This window comes from Cryptotermes secundus, unplaced genomic scaffold (assembly GCF_002891405.2).
Source record: "Cryptotermes secundus unplaced genomic scaffold, Csec_1.0 scaffold2009, whole genome shotgun sequence".
In the NCBI taxonomy this organism is placed as follows: domain Eukaryota; kingdom Metazoa; phylum Arthropoda; class Insecta; order Blattodea; family Kalotermitidae; genus Cryptotermes; species Cryptotermes secundus.
In genome coordinates, this window is record NW_019733876.1 from 16547 (window position 1) to 37152 (window position 20606).

General features: G+C 37.2%; 2 protein-coding genes across 7 annotated transcripts in view; one reads left to right on the top strand and one right to left on the bottom strand.

The window, feature by feature from the left end:
- The window catches only part of LOC111868351, an 18169-nt gene extending 12304 nt beyond the window's left edge, over positions 1-5865 (top strand). Inside the window, exons 3-5 of one of the 2 annotated variants that reach the window (XR_004513430.1) lie at positions 1332-1366; positions 3353-3510; positions 5121-5865. Coding sequence is in view for 1 of the 2 variants with exons in the window: in XM_023858921.2 (XP_023714689.1) it covers positions 1332-1366; positions 3353-3452 (135 nt within the window). In the remaining variant the exon portion in view is untranslated. Of the gene's footprint in view, positions 1-1331; positions 1367-3352; positions 3993-5120 lie in introns of those variants that run through there. The other variant, XM_023858921.2, reaches the window with a different exon arrangement.
- Positions 5866-13260: 7395 nt separating this feature from the next.
- Positions 13261-20606, bottom strand: part of LOC111868352 (UDP-xylose and UDP-N-acetylglucosamine transporter) — a 46881-nt gene continuing 39535 nt past the window's right edge. The window contains exons 9-12 of one of the 5 annotated variants that reach the window (XR_004513431.1): positions 16483-17144; positions 15512-15672; positions 15248-15423; positions 13261-13815 (exon numbers count right to left, since the gene is read on the bottom strand). The gene's annotated coding sequence lies outside the window, so the exon portion shown is untranslated. Of the gene's footprint in view, positions 15424-15511; positions 15673-16482; positions 17145-20606 lie in introns of all 5 variants that reach the window. The other 4 variants (XR_002843495.2, XR_004513432.1, XR_002843496.2 and 1 more) reach the window with 4 other exon arrangements.

The following is a 20606-nucleotide window of genomic DNA, read 5'->3' on the forward strand; positions in this document are numbered from 1 at the left end:
GGGCGTCATCCATAGCTCAACATGTCACAGTATGTTTTTTCATTAGCTAAACATAAATTCTATCAGCAATAATTTGTCTTTTATTCACCTTCAAAAAAATGAAGTTTCTGTGGCCCACCCTGTATTTTCCTTTACCTGTCAACCCACACCAGTGAGGCATGTATGTCATGTTTATTACAGAATTGAGTGAATGTTGGTGGTAAATTTTCATGCCAACTATGTCAGTAGTTATTAATTGGTGGTAGCATGTTTTCCAAAGTACACTGTTGATGCATTTGGGTAGAATATTAACAGTTTTCTTGACACGCACAAATATTTTTCAGCATATATTTACGACTTCTGTTCCTCACTGTGTAATGTTCCAAGTGAAAATAGTGAATAGGTTTCCCATTATTAATTGCTTTGGAATGAGTATAATTAGAGATAACTGGGAAAAAATAAGTAACTTCAAGGTCAGCAGAAACACATTTCTCTTTATGTTTGGGGCTTTCAGAGTTTTGGAAATTAATTTTAAACTATTTCAGAAACAGTTGGAAAATATTAACTTGTGAGTCTGTGCTGCAGAAATGGTCGATCCCATGAGTGAGAATATTAAAATGAGATTCAATCAGTCACTTACCTCAGTGTCAAGTGTTTCCTGTCCAGAATATTTGTAATGAATCAATGCAATGAAATTAGCATGTGTAATTGATGTAACTGTTCACTGGGCATTTTATCCAGCTAAAACTGTTAATATTCCTTTCAAAGAGAATTCACGGTGTCTTTAAAAATAATTATCAATTGTAATAACATGGACATATTCAGGCCCCCCTTTCAGAGAGTTCAGTCCCCTCTGAAATAATACATACTTAAAAAATTCATACAACTTCCAGAAAATTACTCCATTCTTTCAGTGTTGTTTGAGACAGCTTAAGTACTGCATGATCTTGGTTTCTTGATGCATTTGATTATGCATTAAACAATATTGCCACAATGCAGAATAATTATTACTTTTAATTAGTTTTAAAAAATAACATATACTACTTACAGGTTTGTTTGGCATGGGGAAACTGAGATGAGACAAAATTAAGACAGTGGTTTCTAACATACAGTTCAGAATCTTCAATCTTCTCATGTCCCATATGAAATCATAAAGTGAGAATACAGAAAACTGTAACTCTAGGTTTTGTCTTATATGAATGTAAAACTTGGCTTCTCAGTCTATGAGGAATATTTCAATTTAAAAAGTAAGAATCAGTAAATGTTGAAGGAATACAATTACTTTAAACTTTTATAGATACCTGTATGTCTAAATCTCTTTTATATACATAATAAATACGTATTCATTTCAGGATGCACCGCATGAGATCAAATCGTCTAGCTCCTTGTAAGTATAACAGATTACAGATAATTTAATTTATGCAGTAGACTTCTGACTATCTGAGGTGAATGAAAATGAATATCCCCAAATAATCGGCAAAGGGAATATGTGATTAACTTGCAAACTAGGGTTTATAAAAACCACATACATTTAAAATTGTATTTTAATCGAATGTTGTCAGTAGAAACATAAGTGTTGTTTATGAGGAGCTGCTGTGCGATTTCTGCATATAAAAAGAAGAAAAAACAAACAAAGAAGAAAGATCTTGAGTTTACAAGTACATATTCAAACCAAAATAAAATTTCCTTCATTCTGTACTTGCTCCTTTTCATAAGCAATTCCACATTCAGTTCATCTTTTGACATTGGACATACCAGTCTTTATTCCAATGAAAGCCTCCAAATAATAGCCCCCCAGTACATATGTACTGGTTTCATATGGGCCATACAGTTTTTACTAGTGGTATTGAATCTTTGCGCCATATTATCACACAGTTAGCAGTCAGTCAGCTTAGTTGTAAATTCTAGTGTCATTCAATAATTGCATTTTTCATTTCCCTTATCGTTTTTCAGAATTTCCTTATTAAATTTATCACAGCTCAATATTTCTCTTCATTGTTTGCCTACAAATTATAATTGAGACTGTGTGTCTTTCTCGTTTTTAAAGCGACAGGAGCGTGAAGCTGACTTCTTACAAAAATCTAATATAGTGCTTAACAACGTCCAGAGCTTTACTTCCATTCCCACTATATGTCTTCGTGGTATGGTGCTCATTCACCAGATCAGCTTTTCTAATCTTACTTTGCTTCTTCAGCTTATTTATTTCATTATCTTTGATTATTCTTCTGAGAGAGAGAAAACACTCTTCTCACTTTTCTACAAGGCATATTACTTGCATAAAACCGACTCTTCACTCAAAAGCCCTGAACAGTATAATAATCATTCATTCACTCCACTGTGATATTTCTGGTGCCAAAACGTCACCAGTGAGGTATATATTGGAACATGGAATGTTCAAATATGATACCTATGTTAAAAGTGGTTCTGCAAGAAAAAGGTGAAGATATGGGCATAAATTTCAGGATGCCAAAGCTGCACACAGAAAAGCAATCAACAGAATCAAAATAAATTAAGGCAAAGAATGCTGTTACTGGGTGGAAAACAACTGAAGAAAAGAAGAGGCTCAAATCCAGATACCAAATGCCTACTGAAGAAAAATTGCATGAAAATGGGGCTATGCTTGAATATTCTCCTCAAATATGCTGAAGACATCCTACATAGAAGACAGATTTCAAATTTAAACTTTACTACAAAGTACTTTATGCTTGAATGTAACCATTGTATGGAGGTACCAGGAATGTGTAAGCATAGCAGACAGAATTTTCAGCATCCCTTGTAACCTGAATAAATTGTGACGTGTTTAGGCTGCGGGTTTGTCGGTTCTGCCACCAAACCGAATTTCCACTGGCTGATTTTATGGGAGGAGCTTGCGACACTTCCACTTAGGCAGATCAATAATTTACAGGAATAATGCAAGTTCCGTGGAACAAGTTTCCTTCTAGAAATTTTTGTGGAGACTATGCAGGGACTTAAAGTTATTATTTACTTTTCATTAATGTTAGAAATTATGACAGGAATTATATCTGAATAAGAAAGAAATCTGACAGATACATAATTTTTAATTGGGGTATTTTTTTAACAATCAGTTGTGCCTGTTCTTAATTAGTTAAGCACTATGCCATGAAGACACATGGGGGAGTGGAGGTATAGCTCCACCATTCGTGACCTTGGCACTAGATCGATGTAAGTGGTGAGCTTCACACCCCTGCCACTTTACCACCAGTATCCTTTGGATGGGAGACAAAATGAAAATGAATTAATATGTGTATGTGTGTGTGTTAGTGATATCTAATTTGATTTATAAGTCAATAATTTCCAGTTGGAATTTCAATAGTAAAACTATTTAATTGATATTTAAAAAATGTATGTTCAGGATGGACGATATGGTCATGCTGCATCCACATAGTGTTCCAGAATATGATGTCTCAGAACAACAGATCTTGGACAGCATTGAAAAAGAATTTGTGTCCTGACAGGGAACATAAAATTCTACTAGTTCAGACATCACCAAGAATATGGAATCAGGAAAAGGTATATACATCTAACTGATCCTTCACAATAGCATTTAAACTGACATTCATATTGTTATCTGCAGAACAAAGTATGCAAAATGAATTTATGGCTAATAAGCTGCAATGTTACACATGACTTCTAAATTATAAACTTGCCTTTCTGTAAACTTTACTCTGACTGATTCCTCATATTCCATTTTGAGGAAAATGTTTTTAATTCAGAACTATGGATACTAATATGAAGGGTACCCATCCTTGTATATGTTATAAAAATATTTCTTCCCAGGAGGTGAAAATTAATCATTCTGCTCTTCTAGAGAGCAGAGAGTTTTGGGAAGACTTAATGGCATACTGATCCTTTAAGAGACTTTGTACACAGACCATATCTTCACATAGATCAAAAGCAATAATCATATATATACTTTCCTCTCACATTAAACCCCAGCTGGATACATTATGCAGTTTAAGAAACTATACCATACAGAAATAATAATAAATAACAAGAAGACTGCACTATATGCCAATCTTCAGGACAGTATTCATCACCGCATGTATTTCGCACTGACAACCCAGTGTCACCTCATAATCACATCACTTAAAATTGATGTTTGCATTTCAGCTGAAGATATCCTATTAATACAATTCCTATATATTAAAGATCTGGAGATGAGTGGAAGAATTCTGTAATACTAGGTTGGCATAGCACAATATGGAAACAAACTCTACTGTCAAAATGTAAACAAGAAGTTCTGGGAAGAACTAACAATCTGCTTTAATTTGACACAATAGATTGCATAGAGAATGACACCTCAGAAAATTCATTGCTGCAAGGATGTCTTTAATGGGTTACCTAGCAATGATAGGATACACAGGCAGGACCACAGACTATCATTTGATAATACGTGGACTGCATAGAAAATGATGCATCCAACAATTCTTCTACTGCTGTGTGAATTTAATGCCATGGGATGTGTTTACTGAGCCATTGCTTGGCATCGTTATGAGGGATATATTTTACCCAGCCATTGTCTAGCAATGATATAANCGATACAGCAATTTAAACACAATGCTTAAAGTTGATTAAGCGCCCGAAGAGGAACGGACATTTAAACCCAGAGTGATGATATAAGGGACAGATATACAGATACACAGACTAATGGGAGGAATCTATGAAGCATGCCGTTAAGATGGACTCAGTTGCCATAATATACTTATCAAGTTTCATAAAGACTGGTTTAGATATTTAAAAGTTGATGGTGGTGGGTGGGGTGGAACAAAGACATATAGACAGGATGGAGATTGCATAACCTTACTCTAGGAAAGTAAGCTAAAAAGATGGTTTTATTCCAACATCTTTTCTGTCTTGCCACTAAATGAATCTCACTTCCACCTGTGAGCCGACTGTCTAGAAAATGTGGGACCCTCAATGTCACACAACCCCATGGGCCTCCATGGCCTGTTACAGGGATAACTTTATTTTTTTTACTGTGCCACTAAATTGTAAATCATAGGCTCTCAAATATACTGACATAATATTTGTCTAAGCCACAGTCTAAGAATGAATGGTACACAAAGGTCCACCAGATTTCTATATAGGCCTGCATAACACAGACAAAATTCTTTCTTCAGCTGTGTACCTCATACATCCCCACTGGGATCATCAACAACACCCTGAAACTGATACTGAACATGTAATCCCTGGCTTGGAAAATGGAAGCAGTCCGATGGAAGGAATTTGGCTTTTGCTGGGCGACATGCAACGAGGACTTCGTTGGGATCTTTTATGGGTGCCACTTGTTCCATTGATGTTGCCAGTGAAAATTCCTGCAATGTAGGTACAATTCGTATAACAGTTTCAATATGATGATTAAACATCGATGTAAAAACTGAATTCATAATGGACAGATGCTAAATATTATATTACAAATATGACTGAAATATTAACATCAAGCATGTAAATATGTAGGCTAATGAAGATTATATTTAGATGAGTCTACACCAATTAAAAAATTATTTTTAGTCATGTTAGTTTTAACATTTCTCTTTGACATAATTATTGATGCATTAGTAATAATTTGTGTTCAAACATACGTGTCGACAAAAAAAATACAATAAATAAGTCACAAGCTGCAATGGTAAATACAGATGTCAGTTTTAATATAAAGAACAAAACAGAGTGCTTGTATGTATGGTATATTTTATTATGTTTTCTCACTGAAACTGTATCTCCACAAATTAACTCTAAGCACAGCTGCCAATTGATATATACTCAATATGGGTTTATGTCATCTGTGCAAGATACTAAAATGTTTCTGTTTTTTCTGTTACAGTATATGAGTAAGTAAATAAATATATTACTTTGTTTCCTATTTAAAATATACTATACTCAACTCTCGATTATCTGGGATAATGGTGGGGATGGAAATCACGATTAATCAAGAACCCGGTTAAGACAAATTTTATTAAAAGTAGTATTGTAATACTGTACCTTCATAATACTATAGGCCTACCTGTATTTAAATTTATTCAACCTCATTTTTATGTCATCTCATGGCCTATTTAATGCCTTTTTTACATTACACTGAAGTATGAATTAGTTATTTCAATTACAGTGTTCAACAACATCCAACACTTTTTATGAATATTCACACTTAACACTTTGAACACTTAAGACAACACGCTTCCTTTTACACCCTGACATTTTGCTAATGCGCTTGAAGATCGATACAAAGAGACTAACTGGGGCGGTGTTTCTGTCCTTGAAACTTTCCACAAATCCTTGCATTCTTTCACCCCTACCCTAGAACACTGTGTTAGCATAATGGGACCAAAAAATGCAGAGCTCTGTTCACACTAGTGCAAAAATAGTGTTACAACTCACTATGTGAAACAAAAGTGAATGAAAATTAAACAAATAAGCATCAAAAGAGCCCCGGTAGCCCTGGTTAAGCCACAAATCGGTTTATCTGCCCTCGGATAATCGAGAGCTGAGTGTATTTCTGTTACCAAGGAGAGGGCGACTGGTCTTCTGCTCTTAGATGGGCCTACAAACAAGTGGAGTCATCAATAATCTCACTTTAAAAATATCATTTGGTTTAGTCAACCTTAAGTGTTTTGAGTATATCTATAGATGGTCTAATTTTGAAATGGATGAACGTGACTGGCTCTTTTTGTATCCGAAAACAACAATGGTCCAAAGTTAAGTTTATTTACGGAACGTTTTTAGTTATACATTCTCTACTATACCACTAGACTTGTAACATCCACTGTGCTTCATTATTTAACACTAAATTCCAAAAAATAATATCTCAGTACATACTGAGTTCTCACATAAGTTGTTCAAGGCTGTGTTCTTCAACATCCAAATGCATTTCCCTACAAATTTTATGGCACCTGGTGAATCTATTTTCCTATGCAAAATGGATACATTTCACGTCTATGGCTTATATAGCTTTGAGAATATTCAAACTCTTTTCTTATTTTACTCAGTGACAAAAGGACAAAAATGTAAAACTCAGAACTCCGAATGGATAACAACAGCTGGGGTAACACTGTCCATTTCACTGTGGCTTCTAACAGGTGTCATTATGCTAGTTCTCGATAATGATGACAGATAAGTACGGATCATTGATAAAACATGTTCGGCAAGGTGAAAAGACTATGATGGCTGACCAACACATGTACAACAGAACTCCCATCCCAGCAAGAACATTCAAGGCAGCCACGATCAACAAACCAAACAAAACCTAAAGCACATGCAACCCAAGGACACCTAAATAAAACTGATGGTAATCCACATACCCAAAAATAACCAAATGCAATGTGGAATGTAGATGTTTTAAGAGACGACCACGTAAAACTATAACAGTTATATATATTATTCTCAATGTACAGAATGGCTGGGAAGCCGTCTCGATATATATATATATATACAGTCAACTCTCGATTATCCGGGGGCGGATTAACCGGTTTGCGGCTTAACCAGGGCTACTGAGGCTTTTTTGAGGCTTATATGTTGTTTAATATTCATTCACTTTTGTTTCACATGGTGAGTTGTAACACAATTTTCGTACTAGTGTGAACCGAGCTCTGAATTCTTTGGTCCCGTTATGCTAACACAATGTTCTAGGGTAGGGGTGAAAGAATGCAAGGATTTGTGGAAAGTTTCATGGACAGATACACAGCCCCAGTTAGCCTCTTTGTACAGATCTTCAGGTGCATTAGCAAAATGTCAGGGTGTAAAAGGAAGCGTGTTGTGTTAAGTATTCAACAGAANGCGCCGCGGCTGCAATTTGCCGTGAGTCATACCACCGCAGAACGGATGCAGTCGCGGGCAGGAGTTGCAACACTCCCCGCGACTGCATCCGTTCTGCGGTGGTATGACTCATGGCAAATTGCAGCCGCGGCGCGCACTTGATTGTACGCACTGTATATATATGTTATATACAGGTGTTTCACGACTTTAGGGTATAACTGCAGGAGGTGATTTCCTAGGTCTTTGTGATCAAAAAAGTTCATATAAACATGTATCCGATTTTGGATGGTTATGGAGTTATGACCGTTTTAAACTCAGAACAGAAGGTAGCAATTACTGACAATAAACGGAACAAAATAATAAACCAGCATAATACACGATACATTTAAAGTATGAATGTAAAGTTAACTTCGTGAAATTACTTTTAATTTGAATTTATTGGTGCTTAAAGCTGATTTTCGAAAATGCCACCACCGGCCGCAACACAGGCTGCCGCTTGGTTGTGAACCGCGTGGGTAGCACGTAGCAGCTTCAGCTGGCTGTTTCTTATGTGGTCAGGGGCGTCCAGAATGCGACCAAGCAAAGCATCTCGCGTTGCCACCTTCACATTGTAAACCAATTGTTTCATCCATCCCCACACACAATAATCCAGTGGGCTTAAGTCTAGAGACCTGGCTGGCCAATGGTGGGGATGGCAACGTCCGATCCATCGCCCGGGGAAACGATAGTTCAGGAAATTTTTAACTCTACGTGAAGAATTAGGAGTCCCGTCGTGTTGGAAATACATACGACTTCGTTTATCAAAAGGCATGTCCTCCAAAAGTTGGGGCAATTCCTCCTGTAGAAATCTGAGGTATGCCTCTCCTGTAAGACAACCTTCCAAGATGAAAGGACCTATCAGCTGATCGTCCAGAACTGCACACCATACATTGACACTGAAACATTGTTGAAAGTTGCTTTCAACAGTGGCATGGGAATTCTCATCTCCCCACAAATGAGAATTGTGTGTATTATTGACACCATCGCGATTAAATTGCGCTTCGTCTGTAAACATAATGTAACGATGCAAATGGCGACTGTCACTGAGCCACTTGCAAAAGTTCAGCCTCTCAGCAAAATCTTCAGGTCAGAGATGTTGCACTTGCTGCACGTGGTATGGATACATGCCCTCTGCATGCAGTGTTCTCCACACTCTCGTGTGGGGAACACAAAGACATCTCGCAATTTTTCGGGTACTCGTATGTGGACTGCGGTGTACCACGCGAACAATGCCTTCTTCATCGACACCTTCGTTAACACCACGCTCGGCTGCAATACGAACGCCAGAAGTCTACTGGTATCTCGCAATGCCTGGTAAACTCCAGTAAACACTCTCCGGTTTGGTATTCTACGATTCGGAAACCGTTGCTGATATTCAGCTACAGCAAGAACTGCATTATCATCACAAAATCTGTACACATAAATCATATCTGCATACTCCTCAAATGAAAACGTAAATGGCATCGTGAATGTAACAGACGCACTGAGATGAGAACTCTTCTGAACACCAGTAGCCGCCACACTAGCCGTGGCCAGACATACCAACCCACCACGCCTTAGGTACCTCTCAAGTGTTGAGATAATGAGAACACTGTCTGTAGCTGGCTAAAAATAGAGACCCGCCAGATGATAGACGCGGTTCACATGAGGACGTGTACGGGAATGAAGAAACGATCTAACTCCGTAACCATCCAAAATCGGACACATGTTTATATGAACTTTTTTGATCACAAAGACCTAGGAAATCACCACCTGCAGTTATGCCCTAAAGTTTGTGGGCCCTGAAAAGGGCCGTTTGTTCTGCTGTGCTTGCGCTAGTAGTAGCGTGGGCCTTCCTTTATGGTCGCTGAGTGGTTATGTGCGGGAAGGATAGCGGCGAGCCTAGTCGGATAGTCTGGGCCTTCTTTATGGCCATTCGGCAGTTATGAGTCGGCGTGAGAGTGGAGTCTAGCTGGCCTGGCACTGCAGTGCATGCGCTGGTGTAGTCTGTTGTCTCAGTGTTGTTTGCTGGAGAGGTGCTGCTTTGTGATGTCAGTGTAGCTATGTTAGCTGTCTTCAGCGGTGGTGTAGTCTGTTGTCTCAGTGTTGTTTGCTGGAGAGGTGCTGCTTTGTGATGTCAGTGTAGCTATGTTAGCTGTCTTCAGCGGAATGAAGACGATTGAAGAACTGATGATAGCGAAGTCAAAGTCAAAGTCAAAGTCAAAGTTGTTACAACTGACGGTCAGTCAGTCTGTCTGTCTTGGTGTCGAGCCCCAGCTGGGGCTCATGAGCAGATGTTTTCTTTTTTGTGAAAGTTGCTGTCCTGTCCATTTGGGGTGCCCTCTCTGACGAGAGGTCGGGTCTGTCATTTGATGATAGCAAGTTTTGAGCTCCGCCTTTTATACCATGCTTGCTGGGTGGAGCTAAAGGTTCAGTTGCGATTGTGAGCGGTGATTGGCCAGCTCACATGATGATCTACAGGTGGGCCAGACAGCGAGTGCTGTATAAATATGACAGTGTGACACTGACTTGGCTTGAGCAGAAGTTGAATGTTGTCTGTTATACAGGCGAGGCTGCATGTCAGAATGTGGCAGGTTCCCACAGCAACTCCAATAGGAGGAAAGAAAACTGCATTACACTGAGCAGCAGAATCCTTAACCAAAACTACCTATATGCCTGAAGATGGCCAGTTAGGCTGAAACATGTGTTGGCCAGTAAAGGAATACGAAGGAAGAATAGTGAATGATGTTGCACACAGACAACACAAAAGCTCCTGAGTCACATCTATACAGTGCAACAGGATGCTGAAATACAACATCATAAACCAAAGTACTTTGAGAAACACCAAACCCACACCATAGAGCTCCCCATATTTCCCACATGAACTATGTTGGCAGTGAACATGAACTTTCGAGAAACGTGCATTAGCTATGGCACAGCACTGTAACTAAGAAGATCATATTTCTTTCAATGACTGTTAATTCATCAGTACAGTTTGTATGCTTTAAAATGCCAAACACAGCCTTGAATATATGACTTATCCAAATCTAGGAATAGCGGATCATGAACAACATAATGAATTTAACATGTTCATGAGTTAATGTAGACAATCAGATTAAACTGAATGCCTTTCTACATAAAAATATACCTTCATGTCAACTCTAGCATCGCTACATTATAATTTAAAAAGGGAATTACATGCACAGATGACAAACTCTTATTTGGGCTACTCATCTGAGATATTTTTACTTTTAGCAGCTGCAGAAGCTTCAACCCTTATAGCACTACATATGTTACCAAGGCACATTATTGTTAATCATAAAAGAAACTTGTGACTGAGTAAAATAATAATAAGGGAGTTAGGATAGTAAACATTCCTCAAATGCAAAAATCCGTTAAGAGCACAATGTTCCTAAACTGCAGCATTCATAAATGTGTGTACGACAAGGTTCCTACTGATGCTGAGATACATAATCAGAATGATCATGTTCCGTTGGCATTCAAATACACTTGATTTATGGGTTTTCAGAGGAGTAGACTGTAATACTGCCCACTATCTGATGCTTGCAATACTTAGGGAAACACTGTTAGGAAGCAAAATTCTAGCAGATGCTAGCAAGGAGGATGGTCTGCAAGTATACGCATATCAGTCTAAGGATATCATGTTTCATTACCAGAATTCAGGACAAAATCATAACATAAAAATACATAATAAATCCTTCTAAAATGTGGCAAAGTTAAAATATTTGGAAATGACAAACAAATTAAAAGTGTATTCACAAAGAAATTTAGCTGCTCTGCTAGCCACTTGCTTTCTGTTAGTTTCTTGCTTGGTTTACTCCTCAACTTTGAAGATGGAGGCAGTGCATTCCTCTGAAATGTTGGCGAACTTCAACCAGGCCACTCAGCACCACATTCAAGAAGGCAGTACTCTTCTTAGTCACCACTATGCAAACCTCAAACCTAGCAACTTAAGAGCAATTTAATTTTGGTGAATGCTTCCTATTATTCAATCGTCAGTCTTCCCATTTGCTCTCTAAAGACATTAAGGTTACAAAATTATAATGCATAATGAGGAGCCAGGTAACAGGTATGGGAGAGATGAGAAATGCATACAAAGTTTAGAGTGGGAAACTGAAAGAAAAGAGACCACTTGGAACAACTAGGCTCAGACTGGAAGATAATATCCAAATGGATCCCATGTAAGTAGGGTAGGAAGCTCAAAACAGGGATCAGTGGCAGGCCCCTGTGAAAATGGTAATGAACCTTTGGGTTCTATAGCAGGTATGGAATTTCATAAGTAGATTACTATTAGATTCTGAAGGACTCAGTTGGTGTGAGTAAATGAAGATGGTTTGGCTACTTGTGCTGTTACATGTGCAGCATCCTGGAATGAATTCGGAGATCATGGGCGAGTGTATTTCTCCGTATTTCAAGAGCAAACAAATGTAAAATTATTGCTTCCAAGTAATGATTCCATAAAGCACTGTGACTTATTTTAAATAGCAAACAAAAATTAAATTGTACTATTAAGACAGAAATTATTTCTACTGTTACCACATTCCAGATATTGCTTTGATTGCAAGTTCCTCTAAATACACAGCACAATTAATTGTGAATAGAAAAGAAAGAGTTATTTATGAACAGGAAGGATTTAGGTCTATTAGTTTCAGAAGTACTGTACATAGTATACATGTAGCTTGTAAGTGGCAAATAACTGTGATTTATTATGTACTTTCAATATCAAAATTACATGTATTCTGGGAAATAAAATTTTACAACTATGCACAAGCAATCATTGTAAAATAGGGTCTGAGAAATATTTGTCTTCAGACTAATGTATGGTTGTTGTTTCATTTTAAACTGTATCAAATCTGTCTGTTTACTGTTGTAACTCACAATGCAGTTATTGTGTGTTTAATTTATGGGGCGGTGGGATATTTATGTAACTGATACAGTACTATTTTACATGTATTTCAAAGCTTAACATTCATTATAAATATTAGAAATCATATGTAAAATTTGTACAAATTCTTAAAAACACAAGGTTATATTTGTTAATTTTCAAATACAACGATGTATATGGCTTAAAATTTTGGTTAAACCAAATTAATGAAGTAGCTGAAATTTATTCCTAACCACACACAACGAAAGGATAAACAGCTTAACAAGAACACAGATTCTTAATAAACTACATAAAGGGAGGAAAAAAAAACACTGCCTGGACCTCTAAGGATGGCAATATCATCCCAATTTTCTGTTGATAGAAGAAGCATGAAGACACGAACCTTAGTGGTTTAAAATTTTATATATTAAGAACTTTAATAATTTTTAACTCAACATTTTATTTTAATTAAAATCTTTATATAAAACTTTGATTCAACTGATGTACTATGATCAATGTAATAACAGTTTCCTCAATATGTTATTTGCCTTCTGAAGATGGTCATAAATGACAGAAATATGTAAAGGCATCATATACTCGTAAATATACATTTGAGTCACACTGGACTGTGTTGTCAAATCATTCTATAATATTCAACTAGTGTGACGGACCAGAATGAATAAAGTAAAACACAATGGACCATGTAAGGGTGAGTATGTCATAGGAGGAAAGGCTGTATAAGGTACAGCCTACCTTTCTCATCCTTCAAAGATGCTCAACAGGTAACAGGTAACTCATGGATAGATTCCAGAAACCATACAGCATGCAGTGGAAACACAGGATTCTGAATGTTATGAAAATGTTATGTTTACAGGTATGTAATATTATGGGTACTGCATGAATATCTGTTTTCAAAGGAGTCCATGCTCATAAGTTCATAGTCAACTTGTGAATCCTGTACAGCTTCCATGAAGGCTCTGTCAAGTGTCTTGAAAACAAAATGCTGTGCCATTCTTTTGTATGATAATGTTCACATCTACAAGTCACATCAACTTCAGGCCACTGTCAGGAGCTCAACAATCCATCCTGCAGTCTAGATATGGTCTGACATGACTATTTAGTATCCTCTTTTGAAAATTCTACAGGGCAGCTATGAATGTAGAGAGCTGTAAACAATGTGTAATCACTCAGAACATGATGGGCCTGTGAACTGTAATGGGAGGCTAGACTCATGACACAGATTGTTACATGTTACAAAATGCAAACACCAGCCACTTCTCACTTTCACATTTAGGCAAATAATTTACACAAATGAATTGCTGATTTATTATCTGTAAATATATAATGAAATGACCCAAGACAGCTTAATCAGTTAAGAGATTGGGTAAGGACTCAATGACTTCTTTCTAGGGGGGCAGGGAATTTCTTTTATCACCACTAACAAACAGACTCTTACTCCGTGGACCCAACATGCTCTTTCAAAGGCAGTAGAGGAGATAGAGCTGGAAACACACCTTCTAACTCAGTCAAGTGCTGAGGTCTAGAATGTATGGCACTGTTACATATTTCATGACAGTGTCCAGCACAGAACTAAGTTTACCTTTATTATGTTAACCAACCACCTATGAAAGAAGTCTAGCCCAAATTAGACATTCAAATTTTAATATAGTTCATTTTCCTGATAAAATATTATATAAAATCAACATATATCATTGTGATGGTATTATATGTTGATTTTAGATATTCAAGATTAATAAGGAATTTAGAAAACTAAATATGGAACTGAAACCCCTGAGAGTTTAATTGTATTTCTTATTGATTATTCATTAAAGCACTGTTATGAAACCACTTCCCACATTTACTGTAAGAACATTTCATATAGTATTATGGCTACACAGTGCCTTACTTCACACAGAAAAATGCAAATCTTGCTATTATCCAGTACCTTTATGTTAGAGAAAGGAATTTAACTTTCCTGACATGTCCTTTAATGGGATTACAATGTGCAAATCATTTGTATCTCATGCAAACAATTGAAGTGCATGAAAATACCTGCCTTTATGGCCTATATCTTCATGTTCCAGCTTAAATGTGTGATACAAACCTGAAATATGATATTTGTATCATCCAACATAAATTTAAAACAGCAATTCTTATATTCAAGCTCTTGAGCAGTTTTCTGAGGGGTTACCCTTTTGTTCTACAAAGAATGTATCAGTATTCATCCACACCATAGAAGATATTTTTCCTGTTACTGCATTAATTTGTGGTATTCTTTTGTTTCAGTACTTTTGAAATTGGTTGTGTCCCATGATGGGTTGAGAAATGGTATTCAAATGCTAGGCCACTACCAGTAAAGTTACATGATTGCAAGGAATAAATTCAGAATACAGTAACATGCAAATTATACTTCAAATTTTCATAGATTGGATATATCGTCATCATTTCTGAGGATAACTGATTCTTGGTTCATTTAAAGATGCCATTTCAAGTGCCCAGATTAAATACCATCCACTGATAGGATCACAGCTAATGAATTAGAAAAGATGAAGAAGAAAATGGTTGAGGGCAATTTTAAGATATTATTCCACCACTCACCTCCAGAACCAAGAAAACACTCGAAAACCTCAGTCAGGATAATCAGCTGCTAGTCCAAGAGTTGAACTCAGAACATCCTGAATATGAAGTGGAAGTCCTAACCACTGTGAACTGTGAGTTCAGCACTGCAGCAGTTTAAAGCAGGGTGTCTGCAAATAAACATTCATGCAGACTACCTGAAATCCAAAAGACCTATAGTTGATTCAATCAATCAATAGTAACATTCCATCTGACTTTCATGATGAATCTTTATGTATCCTTTACCTGCAATTTTAATTCAGTTTATAGGGGTCTCTTGCAGAATAGGTACATTGATTGTGCTATGAGTGTTTGCTGCTTCAGTTTCAGGTGTACACAAGCAGATCTTAATATGACTGGCAGCATTTTTAAGGTATAAAATGGTCTCCATACATTACCCTGTACATCTGCAAATAAAAACCTTTGGTTAAAGACAGATAATACTAAGAAAAAACTATTTAACGTGCATCAACATTTGAACACCCTGAAGCTACATTTTCATCATCGCAAAAGGATTTCATCCAACTTTAAGACATGTCTTTCAAACATCAGCAAGATGTCAGCTTTTACAGAGATTAACCCTCTTCCTACCAAGGCCAGTGCTAAAAATGAAAACAGGCTTATTCTAAAGAGTCCTATCTTCTAGTATACAATGCCATGTAGTCCACTGAAAGACAACCATTTCAGAGGAACATGGTGTCTCCATCTTCAGGGTCAAGGAATACACTATGCAAGAAACAAGCATGAAACAGGTAGTAGGCCCAAAATGTCAGTTGACTTCCAGTGGACTACACCGTATTATACCCCACAAGAAAAAACTCTTCATAACACCACTGTGAGAATCTACAATCCTATAAACTTATTATAGTTATAGCATCAGAATAATCAAACGACACAGTTATGAGAATCACCTAAGAATTAATGTGAACAGTCATAACTAGGCTAATATCCACAAAATTAATTTACATATGGCCAACTCTCTTTAACTTTGTCACCTGTCTACCTTGCATCTTGCTCATTTTCTTATATTTAATACTGTGGATCAATATATTTTTTAGCCTTTCTATGTTGGTGGCCACATGTGACTTCTATTTGTATCAATCTGTAAAAATGAATATTGCTCCAACCATCTGTAGAGACCTGCTAGACACTCATTTTGCTCTTTCTTTGCAATCAGTAGACAATGAAAGTCATATTCAAGTACAGCCTATCCTTACGTTAATGATGTGGTAGCAACAGGGTTATCCATCTGGAATTTCCAAGGCATGTAAATCTCACCTTCACTGTGGAACAATGGTCCCACTTTGTGACCCACAGTTCCAGCAATCTCTGTAAAAAATTAAAGTTCTGGATTTTCCAAACAGAGTCCAGTCACATTCCTGCTCTTGTATCTGTGGTCATACCACTTCACTCTTTCTCCATGAGTCTACTTTCTGAATTGAATACTGATATGCAGAGTGTATGTTTATTAATAAAGCTGTTTGAAAAGTTCAAACTGAAAGAAGTTAAGTTAAGCACTGGGCATAAAAAAGAAGATTTGGACTTGAGAAACAAAGGTATTATACAGTAAAAAATTAGTATGTCAACGTTTACAGTTGGAAATAAGACCTTCATAGGAACAAGAACATGATCCTGAAGACTTGGGAGAACAATGAACAACAAAATAACTGAAAATTGCATAAAGAAAATCAATCTGTTGGGTTGTCATTAAGACAGTAATAAGCCAGGAAAAAATCAGTCAATGTAAATGAAAAATTCTGAAGTTGGTGAGTCTTTGTTTTGACAATTTATAAAAAAAAAAACCTTTATAGCTGATTCTCACCTTATGAATGGGTAATGGTCCAAAGCCTCATTTGTACTAGTCGTTCTCGTTGAGAATCTAGTAATGTAAAAATGTTCAAGTTGGTAATAGTGATCTATATTCATTTGTTTTTGTTTTGTATTATAATAGAAAGTTTCTTCTCATCCAATATGACTGTTAAGTGATACGTAAGCACAACACAAAGAAAATCAACAGTTCTTAGGTCAAAGTCCCACAAGAACTAGTTAACTTAACTGTAAATGAATACAAAAGCTTATGAACAAAGCACATTTAACTTCTAATATTGCATGGTATGCCATTTTTCAGTCAACTGTTTGTATGTGAAGGACCAAGTGCACTAAAAATTAATTAAAAGGTGAATTCTCTTGTTAAAAAAGTTACCATACTGTATTATGTACTTTAAAATGATCATTAAAATTTGTAAGTATAAATATCTCTCATACTACTTCAGATCCATGGACCTCATATTAAACTTGTAATATGTCCAGTAGTCACAGCATCACAAACAAAATGAACGGCTTCAACACACGAATTCAGTATGTAGTCACTACAGACACAAAAAATGGGACAAATTTAACATTATTTTCTGTATGCTGGACATACTTTAGTGGAGCCATAGACAGAAAACATAGATGGGTTTCACTGCAGTAGTAAAAGATAAAGTAATTCATTAATTTACACTCTATATTATCACCAAATATAAAACATTTGTTTCTGACAGCTGAATGTGGAGTTGCTGTAGAAAAGAAGACAAATGCCACTGACTACAAGACTCTTGACAAAGTTCTCTGAGAGAAATCCTTCAGAAACAAAGTAATAATTCATCCTACAGCACGTAAGTCCACATATGCTAAAGTTGAACCAGCCCTTAAACCAGGGTGTCTTACACCTTGTGCAGGCAACCTTATGAAGGATATTTCCTGTGTAAGAACTCCAGATTTTCCCACTTGTGCATAAAAAATGGTATTCTGAAAATATAATCTAGTAACTTTCTAACCATGATGCTATGGCCAACATCACTGACTGTCTATGATGCACCTTCATTTCCCACAATACATTGAGTTTACCTAAGTATTCCCTTTCTTCATGATTTCTGCAATGCCTGAAACCCAAAAACCCTAAACATAATAATCTGCAACATCTTGATCTTCAAACATCCCTTGATTTCAAAGAATTTATATATATTGTAACATGTTGCGCAACGGAGAACCCCTCCCTACCCAGCAGCAACGTGGCAACTCAGGCCACAGGCGCGTGGCGGTAACGTAGCGCTCCCTCCCTCCCTCCCCTCCGCGGTGACGTAACGCGCAACGCTACGTACCCGTAATCAACTTCCTACTGTGACGTGGCCCGCAACAAGCACCACTGCAGATATATAAGGGAACTGCACAGCAGCTACCAGTTAGTTGTAACCTGGCCATCGCCGAAGACAGTTCCGAGTTGAAACATAGCAGCCTGCGAGTGTGCGATAACTAAGAAGTCAGCGAGCGGAAGACTTATTGTGTGCTTTCCAGACATAGTGAGTGCTGTAGTACAGTTATACTCGGAGTGTGTATTTCAGGGAGACTTGTATAGCTCCCGCGTTATTAATACTTGAAGTCTCTCGAAGACAGTGTTAAGAGATTTTGTTGTAGGGTTTGTAAACCGTGGAAACCCATAACATTGTTATAATTAACTGTAGCCGATAGTCGTAGATTGTTGAATAAACCAGTTAAAAATCTCTACGGCCTATTCAGTAACGAAACACATTACAATATTAATGGTTATATGAAACATGGGCCCCAGCAGGTTTTGTTTCATAACTACAAATTCAGTCCCAATGAACAGAAACCTGCCGGATTATATAGGTTACATAAGAACAGGCATGCTAGTTTGTAAAAACTATGTATCACACAAAGCCCTCTAAGCTAAAGATGCAAGTCAAGAAGTGTATGAAATAAAATATTTTGCATGGTAGTGCAGTCTCTGAAAATATGTTTACAAAGCACATGGAAAAGACAACCAGATGGCAAGCACTAGCCATATCAGATCATGACATTACTTGTATAGTCAGCTTAACTGGTTCACGAACAGCAAATGTATTAAGCAGGTGAATCCTGTAACATGTTTTTTCTTCAGTTCTCAATTTAAAATTGGTAGCAATTTGAAAGAAAAATGTACGAAGGGGGACCCAAAAATAACCGGAAACGACCTGTTGGGTGCGCATGCTTTGTAGTTACGAGTTGTGCTGCTAGGTGGTGTTAGCTGGGGGTCTCCTGCAACTGTTAGTGAGCTGGCGTCAGTCTGAGTTAAGTGGTTTGTCTGTGGTGCTCTGTTGTGTGCGTTCCTGTTTCAACCTTTTGGCGATTAGTGGGATGGCTGACCAGATGGAACAAAGAGTGTGCATGAAATTTTGCTTTCTGTTAGGGAAAACTGCACTTCACTCTTCAAGTCGCGGCAAACATTCACACGGTTTTCTCTTTGGTCATCTCCGAGCAAGCGAGGAACAAATTTTGCAGACACCTGTCTCATGTGCAAACCTTCGGTTAAAATTCTCTGGACCGTGCTCCATGAGATCTTCGTTTCCTCAGAAAGTTGATCAATGGTCTTTCGACGATCTTCATCAAGCAAAATTTCACGCACACTCTTTGTTCCTTCTGGTCGGCCATCTCACTAATTGCCTAAGGGTTGAAACAGGAACGAACACAACAGAGCACCACAAACCACTTAACTCAGACTGACGCCAGCTCACTAACAGTCGCGGGAGACCCACAGCTAACATCACCTAGCAGCACAACTCGTAACTACAAAGCATGCGCGGGCAACAGGTCGTTTCCGGTTATTTTTGGGTCCCCCCTTGTATACAATAATGTGTTACATCTACTATTACACTCACCAATTGGTATTGTTTAAAAATCACTGTTTTCTAACACAGTAAATCATCAAAGAAATTGTCATAAATACAAACCACATTCAATTCTGACAAATTCCACATTAAGTTCGGGCAAACAAATGCCGGTTGGTCAAAGAATTGGATTCTCTGTACTACTCGAATATGCAGAACAGGTATAGCCTGTATTTGAGGGAAGTATACATATTTGAATAGTAGATTACATATAAAATATAATTTCAGTTAAAAAACAAACATACTTGTGCACAAACACAAATACATCGTCTAAAACATATCTGAAGGAGCATTATCTGATAGGGATGTAGATCATTATACTGTAATCAGAGAAAACTTACTAAATTGTGTTTTCAACATATACAATAGGAACCAAAATCACCACACCACAGCTCTCATTGAACACAAAGGATTCTCCTTCCAATAGGTTGCCTACTAAAAGTATGACATACCCTTACAGATATTTTAGACAAAGAATATGTACTATACATTCTGAGTTTTCAAGTGAGAAAATGAGACTACACATATCCAATTTAAGTTGTCCACTCCACTACTTAGCTACATAAACAATGATGGCTGTTTGTTCACAGTGATACAACCAATATGTGAAAGCAATGAACTTCATCAGTGAGCTG